The sequence below is a fragment of the Gossypium hirsutum genome, chromosome A04, assembly GCF_007990345.1.
Source record: "Gossypium hirsutum isolate 1008001.06 chromosome A04, Gossypium_hirsutum_v2.1, whole genome shotgun sequence".
NCBI lineage: Eukaryota > Viridiplantae > Streptophyta > Magnoliopsida > Malvales > Malvaceae > Gossypium > Gossypium hirsutum.
This window is the reverse complement of record NC_053427.1, coordinates 4,578,897-4,590,502: the sequence shown is the minus strand read 5'-3', so window position 1 is coordinate 4,590,502 and position 11,606 is coordinate 4,578,897. Positions and strand designations below refer to the sequence as shown.

Here is an 11,606-nt window from a genome sequence, read left to right as displayed (position 1 = left end):
TAAATTTGAATTAGGTCCATTCGAATTTTAAATTATCTGTTTATTTTGATTTGGATCAATTTCGAGTTTGGATTATTTTTGAATTTGGATCATTTAGATTTAAGGTTTAGGTTTTATCTAGTCGGCTCATTATAGGTTTGGATCATTTCGGGTTTTGATCACTTCAATTATATCACTTCGAGTCATTAGTTCTAATCATTTTGGGTTCGAATTGTTTTAGGCTTGAATTAATTTTAGGTTTCGATCAATTGAGGTTAAGGTCTGGGTTGTTAACTTTTGATAATCAAATCAAATCAGATCGAATTTCTAGCTTCAGGTATCCTAATCATCTTCGAACAACTTGTCGAAGATTCCTTCCTAATAAATATTTATAAACAATATCTCTTCCATTTCCATATCTATGCCCCTTTTCCCCACCATTTCTCTTCCTTTCTACCTAAATGTTCCTCCAAATGTTGGTGTCCAAAAATCAACTGTCGACTCAAGTGTCATCGGGAACGTGCTCGAGACCGGTACAAGGCATAGTCCACGACTTCTTAGATCATGCTTAAATCCTTCAAAGTCCTTGGACTTCTCACAATTCTACATAAATATTGAAAAATAAAACCATAATCAATTACGTACCAAGAATTATAATTGCAATCACAGATATATTTTCGATCATATCACATCTATCACAATCAATTACGATGAATAACAACATTAACATGAGTCGAAAAATGATTGATATGAATTATTATTACCTGTTGTTGTTGCTGTTGAGTGGTAGCTCCAGTTTTCTTGTATGGGGTACTTAAAACCTGAAAAAATCCAAAAAAGAAGAGAAAATTTTAAAAATTAATTATATATTAAATAAAAAAATATAATTTAATTTTGTTCAAATCGAATAATTGCGATTTCTTAATTTGTGAATAGCAAACAAAACAAAATATATTTAGATAATATCCTAAATGAATTAAATAAAACCAAACTAAATCTGAATAGAATAAAAACTTTAATTTAAATCAATTTTCGAATTTTCTTGCTTAATTCCAAGAGTATGTATTAAAAGGAACTTACATTGATTTGTTCATGGAGAAATTTAATGTATTCAATGACTTCAGACAACACCGATGCTGTATCAGTCTACAAATAATGAAAAAGTAAAATAAATAAAAAAATAAGTATAAACTTCCACGAAATTTGAATCAAAATATGAAATTTTTTTATGAACACCATATAAGGGAAAAAGAATCAGTCTCTATACTTTAATTTGGTTGTTTTTAGTCTTCGTATTTTTTATATTTTAAAATTTTTATCGTTACCAAACAATAACTGTTAAAATCATTAAGTTAGGTTTTTTTATTTTCAAAATATGATGTGATAATCATATTATCATATATGTAACGCCATATCAACTTTTTATTCCTGCATTTTACTTACTAAAATTCTAATTAATAGATTAATGATTGATATTTGCCTCAAAATTGAAATTTTAAAATTCGAAAACTATAAAAAATACAAAGACTAAATTAACAACTTTTATAAAATACAGAGACTAACATAAGAATTTAACCAATAAATTAAGATGATAAAGAAAACTCACTTTTCCAAAAGGTGAAACCAATTGTTGGAGTGCACTGATTCTATCTCCCATCTTCTCTTTTCTCACCTATATTTTCAAGGAACCCAAACAAAAAAAAAAGTTACCAAAGAAAATAAAAAGGGAAAATCCCAATTTTCCAAGAAACTAAAAAAGAGAAAGTTGAATAAAAGTGATTGCATTGTACCTTAAAAGCTGGCAAAGATGGCATTTCATTTCGAGGCCTTCTAGATGATGTTTCGTTTCCATTTTTCTTTACTTCAGATATATTATTCTGCTGACATTTGAAGATAAAATAAAGAATTTTAATATACAAAATATTGGTAAAAGTATCATGGAGGTTGTTGTACTAAAAGTTGGATTGCATTTTGACCTCTCTTCTAAAAAAATGTGTAAATCAGTCCATGTGTGTTAGATCAAAGATCAAACTAGTCATTTTGTTAAAATTTTCATCGTTTTTACTGATAAAAACTGGTCCATATATGTTAGCATGAGATATACGTGACACATCACATGTCATTATCTGGTTATATTGTCAGTTACACCAGTTTTTAACAGTACAAATGGATGAAAATTTTAATAGAAATGATCAATTTATTCTTTGATCTAATGTATAAGGACTAATTTGCCTATTTCTTGAGTAGAGGGGGCAAAATGCAATTTAACTTCTAGTAGAAGGACATCTATGATACTTTTACCCAAAATATACCAAACCCTAATTTAGAAAATAAAAATATTCTTCAAACCCCCAAAAAATAATTTATTTACCTTTGGTTTTTCATCAAAATTTAGTGTTGGAAATGATGGGAAAAACCCAGGTGGCCTATGATCAACCATGGGAGCTGTTGTTGCTGCTGATGGATTCCAAAAAGGAGCATTGTTTGAGAAATGTAATTGACCATTTTTTGGTGGTGAATTTTTCAAGAATTGAGGGACTTTAGACCATGAATTTGGCAACAATGGATCGTTGTTGTTCATCCCATATTGGTAATTGATTGAACGATTCTCGTAGGTTTGATTTTCAGTCCCTAATAATCCTTGTAAAATGGTTGAGGGACTTCCATATAAAGATGTTGAATCCATGTTGTTGATAATAGAGCTATCACTTGAACAAGGACTAAATTGTGATGATGACTGATGCTTAAACCCCATCATTTCTTGGTGATAATTTGGATTTGAAGCATTTAAATTATGTTCTTCAAGCATGGATTTGAAACTAGTCTTACTTTTATGATCCCCACGCCTGTGAAAACACACACAAAAAAATAATGATAAATTCTATAATTAGTTCTTGTACTTTTTGAAATTTAAAATTTTAGTCTCTGTACTTTTCGAAACGGTTAAGTTTAGTTCCTATATGGTTTTGAAATTTGAAATTTTAGTCTAGAATCTCAAATTGTAATAGTTAAATACATTTGTTTAAATTCAATTACTAGTCCTAACTATGTGTACAATTGCACATTTACTCATTATTTTCTAATTTGACCATTTCCATTTTTTATACTTTCCGTATTTTGAAATTTCAATTTTGATACAAACAGAACTTGTTAATCCTGAATTTTTAATGAGTATAATATATGAAAATAATAAACTAATATGATAGTAACAAAACTTAGTGAATTTAATAGATACCATTTGGTGAGTATCGAAATTTAAAAATTTAAAAATTATAGAGACTAAAAATCAACAAATTAAACAATAATAAACACGAGTGCATTTGAGTACTTACATAAAAGCTTGGTTCCAATCCATGGCTTGAGAAGAAAGTCCAAGTCCCATCATATGTAAATCAGGAGCTGAAACTGATGACGATGATGATGATGAGATGGAATCCATGGGAGATCTTGCTTTGATATCAGCCATTTCTGGGTTCCAACCACCAAAGGTTCCTAAGCTATTGTTTAGAACAGAAGATGAGGAAGAAGAAGAAGAAGAAGAAGAAGGTGCAGCTGTTCTATCCCACCAGTTTGGTCCTGGATTGAATTCATCTGCCATGGCTGAAACACCTTGATTCTGCCTTAGAAAGTTTGATATGATGACTGTGAATGCTACTTGTTTGATATGGATTTTGATTTTGAGGTTTTTCTTTTTGGGTGTTTGGGGAAGGTTTGTTTGTTGGGTTTTTATGGTTGCATCAAATGATGGAAATCGAGTTGCTGCATCTCTCATATATATATATATATTAAGTTTAATTAAGAAAAATTGAAAAGTAAAATATTTACTCGAATCAATATATTTGGACAGTTAATAGAATGTAAGTTTGGGAATCACGATTATTCGAAAACGATTCAAATTCTTTTTTTTTTCAAATATAATTAATTTTGATTATTTATTTATATAAAAAATATATTATAAATTTAAATTAGTAAAAATAATTTAAACGTTTTTGAAAATTTATTTTTTTAAAAAAAATAATATGAAAAAGTTAAAAAATTGAGAATTGAATTAAACCGAATCGAATTATGATAAAAGGTTTAAAAAAATAAAAAAAAAGCTCGACCGGCCGAACTGATATCATCTTTATATTGTAATATTTTGTGTTTAAATTTTATCATATGTAAGTTTTTTTTTAATTTTATATTAAAAAGCAAAAATATTTTTAATATTAATAAAAATATTTTTTAATAATACACAAATAAAATAAGATTGGATTAATGAAAATGGTAAGGAGAAGAAGTAAGCGGAACATGGTTTGACATTTCAGGGGGTGATAAAGACAAGTGGAAAAATCATATTGAAATTGAATTTCTTTTTCTCTTTCTATTTTAGTTTTGGATTTTGATATTTTAGATGCTTTTTAAATTTATGTTAAATTTAAAATAATATATATATATTTAAATTTATATATATATATTTCAGTCTTCTATTTTTAATATAATTTTTGGTTTTCTTTTTCTTAATATGTATTTCGTTAATCTATATAATCTTTTGATTTAGGAATATAAATTTATAACTATTATTGAAAAAATATATATTTAGAGTCTATTTTCGTCAAATTAGTTGTAACACAATGTATAGATTTATTTATAGTCCCTCTCTAATATGTAAATTGAAGGATAATACACTTCAGCACATTCGAACTCACATCCAATAATAATTTTTAATTAAAAATAATAAAAATTTAATTTTTAGAAAAAAATTGTATTATATTATAATAAACTCATATAGTAAATATAATATATTTTTCAATTAATATATGTAAGTTTTTTTTTGAAAAATTGTAAGTATAATCATAATTGTAAATGTAAAAACTATACTCATAATTAATTATTATAAATCACAAGACATGATTTATATATATGTTTGAGACTCAAATTTGGTATCTTAAAATTTTTAAGGTCGTGAATTAAGTTAAGGCCTCGTTGGCTTTGTGAATTTATTTTTAAAAGGTTATGGCTTAATGCTCACTTTGACTCCTAAATTATATATGTTTTTAATTTTGATATTTAAATATTTTTTCGTCTCACTTTCATACTTAAACTATCTTTTTGTTATTCAATTTAATCTTATTTTTATAATGACGTTAAAAAAATTGGTTGACATGTGACGCCAATTAAAGTGCCACATGACGCATCCAACCAATTAGAGTGTGTAATGTGATATTATGTATTAAAATTAAAAAAAATTTTAAACTTAAATTCAAAAATGGAAAAAAAATTAGAAAATTAAATACTTTTAAAATACCTTTGATTTGGCCAGTCATTAATCATCAGTTCATCGGTGACTAGCATTTCCTTTAAATTTAAATATTTCAAATTATTTTATAATTATTTTAAAAACATATAATTTATTGCAATTTTTAAAATTTATATTTATATATATATTTTTTAAAAATTCCAATTTTTAAGTTAACCTTTTTCAAATTTTCAATTCCTAGACTTTATATTTTTTTAATTAATTTATTTCTATTTTTAAAATTTTTAATTCATTGTTTTGAATTTTAGAATTTAAAAAAATATGAAAATTTTTTTAGAATGTATATTTTTGAAAAATTCTTTTTTCAATTTTTTAAAATTTAATTTTTTTATAAAATTTTTCATTTTTATATATTATTCTAGCTTTTAAAAGATATATTTATAGATTTTAGAGTTTTACTTTTAATAATTTTTTATTATTTTTTGAATTATTCTATAGATAATATTAAATTTTAAAATAAGACTGAGGTGGTGCACTCTAATAGTGCTACATGCCAGTCTTCTTTTTTAACGTCGTGGGCCAATTTAGATAATAGAGGATAGTTTAAATACTCACATGAAAAAAAATTTAAGTACCAAAGTGAGAAAATAGGTATAGTTTAGGGGCCAATGTGAGCATCAAGCCAAGAATTATAGTTTGGATTTGTATTTTTCTTCCCTCTTAACAATTTTTAAACAAAATGTAAAATATTTCAAGCTTAATTTTAATTTAGTTATATATTAACTTTGAGATGAATTCACCCTTTTTTTTCATTTATGTTTTCACTTTTATATAATTTTTAATCAAATTTTTCATTAAAATCTTATAAAAATGGCAATGAATTAATTTTTCATAAAAATAATTAAAAAATTGATGTCAAGATTAATATGCAATTAAATTAAATTTAAATTTAAAACACTTAATTTTAATTAAAATAAAATATATTTAAATTTATATTATTTAAATATGTAATGAAATTGTTATTATTTTGTAATTAAAAATGAAGAAATGAATAAAATAAATAAATAATACATAGATAAATAATAAGAGAATAGTTGTCTTTTTATTTAATTGTTGTTTAGTAAATAGTTGCTTATGAGATTTTCTCCAAACTTATGGGGCTATTGGGTATTCTTAAAATCATAGGGGAAAGTGTATTTTATACTAAACCAAAAGGGATAAGTGATTTTTACCTTATATATCTGTGTGTATATATATATGTGTTTTTAAAATGCATTTTTAAAAAAAAATTAATTGAAATGATAAGGTTAAATTTTTAAAAAATTATAATATTTTATAGGTTGAAATTCCACTACATGAAAGTTTTTATTCTATATAAAAATATAAAAAGACAATAACACTCTCATAATAATATAATATACTTTGTACACATAATGACTTCTTAGTTATTTTCAACTGAAATGATTTCTGATAATTATGTAATTTAGGGTAAATGTAAAGCAATTTTCGAATTATGTGCAAGTGTACACAATCACGACAAGTAATAAGTAGTAAGCATATGAGTTATCATATCCACAGAGATTGTAATATGAATTATTTGCAAAATTAATTATTAACAACTTAGTGTGTGACAATAAAAAAATATTGGTGTAAGATAAAATAAAATGTAACTAGTTATCCTAAGTGTGCAAATAAAGTAAATTAAACACAATGCAAAAGAAGATAGCAACAATAAATTTTAACACAAGATTTAACAATAATGATATGAATATGCTAAGCAATTACTTTCTTTAACAAATTATCGACAATTATGTTATAGAATATTACGATATATCGTGGCAATATGCAAATTCATTAAACCAACTCTTTAATTCATAGGCTTTTCTCAAAGTCTTACTTATGTCTTTTAGTTATTTTGCATATATCTATGTCAAACTATCCTTAAGACCACCTTCTTAGGCCTAACAAATAGTTTATGCAAGCAGTAATCATCTTTTGAAATCGACATGACATGCATCATTTAAGTCTTTTGTTCGTTAACTATTACCTCTTTTTAGATTAAATAGTTAACTCAATTACTTACCAATGTTGGCCATACATTTTTAAGTGTTAACATAAATTCTACTTGAATGAATGAATAAACATTTGCACAGAACATTCTAAATAATAAATCAAGAATCACATGTCAAAGATGCATAATTATTCTAGCAAAAATAGACTTAAGCCATAATCATTAAATTAAGAACATAAAAATAATTTGTTTTCATGTTTATCAACACAATAACAAAAGAATAAATAAGAGAGAAGAAAGTAGAAATGTTGAGGGAGTTATCCATGGCCAATGCACAATAAGAAGAGATAACAACCGAATGGAGTGGTGTTTTGCAACTGTTGTAATCTACCCAACCTGGCCTAGACGTTAGACCCGAATTCGGGATATTAGATTAGCTACCAAGATGACCTGGTAAGCTATTGGAGTTTATTTTCAAAAGAAAGCGTAGTCTATTTTTATAAAAGCTCACGAGTTATCAAGGAACCAGTTTAGATTAACTATGTAACGATGTCTACTTTTCTTTTAAGAAAACTTAGTTAATTTCCTATTTATTTGTTACTCAAAATCTTAAATAAAATTTAGCAGCGAAAAAGTGATACTAGTTTATATTTTTAATCAAAACCGAAGTTCATTAATCATATGTTAATGTCCTAAAATCAAATTAAATGTCATACATGCTAAAAGAAAACAAATCCTAAGTCCCATGCCACAGTTTAGGATAAAGTAATACAGTCTTTGAATAATAAAAATACCAAATAATAATTTTAAAATATTTTAATAAACAAAACCGAAATGAGACCCCCCGGATGACGAGACCACATCCTAACCTAATGGGTTATCTGTAGAGATGGAAATACAAGGAGAGTGAGCTATGAAGCTCAGTGTAAGTTCAATCACAATAAAAACAGTGCAAACAACAGATATTATATACTGAATAATAAGGCATAAATTAATCATCATCGAGAAATAATTCAAAGTATGGTTATTTCAGATAAATTGAACACAATATCATCACAAAATTCTTAACTTTATTTGTACATGCTGATGAATGCAATGCAGTTTCAATCTAACAAAAAACGTCCTACCCAACTCCACTACACTCCACAATAGGAGTTCCTCATAACTCCTCTACCTTTACACCATCGTGTGGATGAACCACTAAACGTTGTAGATGAATTGCTAGTATAGTATGGATAAACCACTATTTGGTATAGAAAAAACTGTTAATGCTATGTGGATAACTCACTCGTTGTTGTGGATGAACCACTTGAAATAAATAGGGTGAATGAATCATCAGAGTTTTTGATAAAAAGTTTTTGTAGACAAACTGCTAGTAGGTTGTGGGTGCACAACATACTTGCATATTAAGTTTGATAGTATGGTGTGGATAAACCACTAATTGGTGCAAACAAGCTGCTAATACTTCCTCTGTTCACACCGTCCAACCCATGCAATGCAACATGACATGCTATAACAGATTAGTACGGTAGCATTAGCATGCCTACAACAAGTATATACAATAGCGATTATCATGCTTATAATAGATCATAACAGTAGTGATAAATTTGCTTAACGTGTATTTAGTTTAACGATAGTAGAAGGCAAGTATGTCATACAATCAGTAACACAATTGAACATAAGTAATCATAGAAAACATTATTAGTTCATCAAAATCATAGTGATCGTAAACCAATAATATTCTCATATCAAGCATAAGTAATAATAATTTAGTCAATCAGATCATATATTTGAATATTATTCATATTAACCGGGACTTAGTTAAATAAAATAAAACACTAAAATAGCTCGAGAACCATTTAGGGACTAAATTGAATAAATCATAAAATCTTGGGTAAAATTGTACAATAAGGGACACTTGGCCGTGTGGGAAGCTATAGGCCATGTAGAGGGGTTACATAGTCATATGGCCAGGCCGTGTAATAGGTTGCGATCATGTGGTAAGCTGTGTGGAAGGGTGTAGGCCGTGTAGTTCACGAACTACACTAGGGTTTCTAGGGTGCATGGGTCGTGTGAAAGGCTATGTGGTCTACCCATGTGGTTTACATGCCTTCGTGGCAAACCGTGTGCCCCTAATCCTAAGCACGGTTTGTCCCGATTCAATTGTAAAAGAATACACACCTTTCGTCGAGAGTATAATTGATGTTCCTTACGATTGATTCAGGTTCGACGCACCTAAATTAGGTCCTTCAAATGGAATTTACACAAGAATTAATGGTTGAATTCAAGATTCGACAAGATTTGTAAAAGATTTATCAAGATTTTAAATGGATCGTTTGATCAAATTGAGATGTATTTACTATTTCGTGGCAAAGATTAGAACATTATTGATGACAATTACGAAACATGTAGAAAAATAATGGTTGTATGGTGGATTATTTGATTCGGGAAAGCAAATTAATTAATAACAATTAGGATGAAAATATAGTGTAAAGAAAAAGGAAAAAATACAAAGAGAATAAATAGAAGGATGAAGAGCAAATTCTTTTAGGCTTTAAAAAAGGGCAATATAAAAATCCAATTAGGAAAAGGATGGTGGAATTCTAATTCTATTGGGATTTTGAGGAAGGGCAAGACATGAAATCTAGTTAGGAAAGAGTTGGGTCAATCCTAGGGTTTGTAAACCTTAGGGCCTGCACATGTAAATTTCCCCAAATTAGGAGCAAAGGGGGGCAATTTTCAAATTTCCTTATTTTTGGCCAAATTTTCAAAAGAAAATGGTAAGGAAGAACATAATTAGAACTTAGGAACACAAGGAAAGAACGTTAACTCTTAACCATTACGCTATTGCCCATTTCTTATCTAGTTTCCAATCTCAATAGTATATATCTTGTTTTTGCTAAAATCTCAAAATAAAAAGGGAAAGAGGGTGCTCAAACTTGGGTAAAAAAGGTAGGAACAAGCATGTTTAACCATTAGGTCTAAAGCCTACTTCTTATTTAGTTTTTACTTCAAATATTATTTGTTTTATTGTGGCCTTTATGCTAGGTTGCTGAAAATTAAAAGAAAAGAAATGGGAGGTATGGTGTGACAACTATTTTTTGCTTGCTTCTCACGATGGCTCTCCTCCTTTCCTAGGCATCACTATTATCTAAAATGCTCTCAAGTTTTGCCTACTTGTTGCTATCAAATTTTAAGAAAGTGTTTCCCTTTCTCTTCTTTTATTCTCTAATCTCTATATGTTTTTTTGTCTCTTGTGTGTCCCTAGAGCACTTAAACTAGGGCACTTAATTTTAAGTAAATAACATCAATCATCTTAAACTAGGACACTTAATTTTAGCCTTAATTGGTACACAATATGGGTTAAAATCTTATGTTTTTTTCACTTGGTCCAAGATGATAAAAATAAACTTTAATAGCACAAATGTTGAGCGTATATAACAAAATATAATATCCATCATTATTATCATATTGTAGAGAATTACAAATGTAAGTTACAATAGTTGTATATAGTTTAAGTTTCATAATCTCTTTCACATATGACAACATTACAGCTCAATATAATAAATCCTTGATTAATATCTATAACACATCATGGTCACAACAATATCTTAGAAATATCTTTTTATTTTGCACATAATTTCAAATAAATTATGTGCAAATCAGAAACATGGTAATTGGGTTCAAAATATCACATTATTATCAAATATTATCCATTAATATATAAAGAGCCTTTTTATGTACATGCTTTTTGAATATATTTGATTGTAGGCCTTCAGTTGACAAATTTACAATGATAAGATTAATTTTAATGTGCTCTAAAGATACTCTTTGTTTTTAAACTTTTTCCTTAACAAAAAAATATTTTATCCCATATGTTTTGCACCTTTGGGATGTTTGTCATTCTTGGAGAAAAATATTGTTATGGCATTATCACAAGGAATTTTTAGCAGTTTGATAATATTGTCGGCTACCCCCAAGTCCTTATAAAGTTTTGCAACTATAACCTCAAAACATGCCACAAACTCTGCTTCCATCGTATATAGTAAAACAATGAGTTGCTTACCAATTTTTGATGAATTGCAGCAACTTGTTGGAGATGTATTTAATATTAAGTCTTACTTATTTTTATTTATTTCTCTTTCGTTATGCTTTATTTTCATATAATTTATGTTGCTTGCAAATCTACAAAGAACTAAATTGATTGTGTGATTGGGAGGTTCATAGTTTAATGGTTTAGTAATAGATATAGGATTAAAAGCTGATTGAGTTGAATGCTCTCTTAAAAACTATGAAAAAAAGAATAAATTAATAAATTGTTTCAAAAAATATTAAAAATCATGTCTTGAATGAACCCGAACAACTATTTGTCTAAAT

The 11,606-nt window shown here is 27.3% G+C and overlaps 1 protein-coding gene across 2 annotated transcripts; it reads right to left on the bottom strand.

Annotated features, from left to right (window-relative positions):
• Nucleotides 1-274: 274 nt before the first annotated feature.
• Nucleotides 275-3,719, bottom strand: LOC107940862 (transcription factor bHLH123). 2 transcript variants are annotated; one of them, XM_016874324.2, is made up of 7 exons: nt 3,312-3,719; nt 2,351-2,825; nt 1,770-1,856; nt 1,586-1,651; nt 1,060-1,125; nt 744-800; nt 275-582 (listed from the first exon to the last, which is right to left on the bottom strand). In XM_016874324.2, exons 1-7 carry the CDS (start codon nt 3,575-3,577, stop codon nt 433-435), a joined length of 1,167 nt encoding a protein of 388 aa, XP_016729813.2. In that variant the 5' UTR covers nt 3,578-3,719; the 3' UTR covers nt 275-432. The 2 variants fall into 2 exon arrangements, with proteins under 2 accessions (XP_016729813.2, XP_016729812.2); XM_016874323.2 differs by having other exon boundaries at nt 1,770-1,859; nt 3,312-3,714.
• Between the last annotated feature and the right edge of the window lie 7,887 nt (nt 3,720-11,606).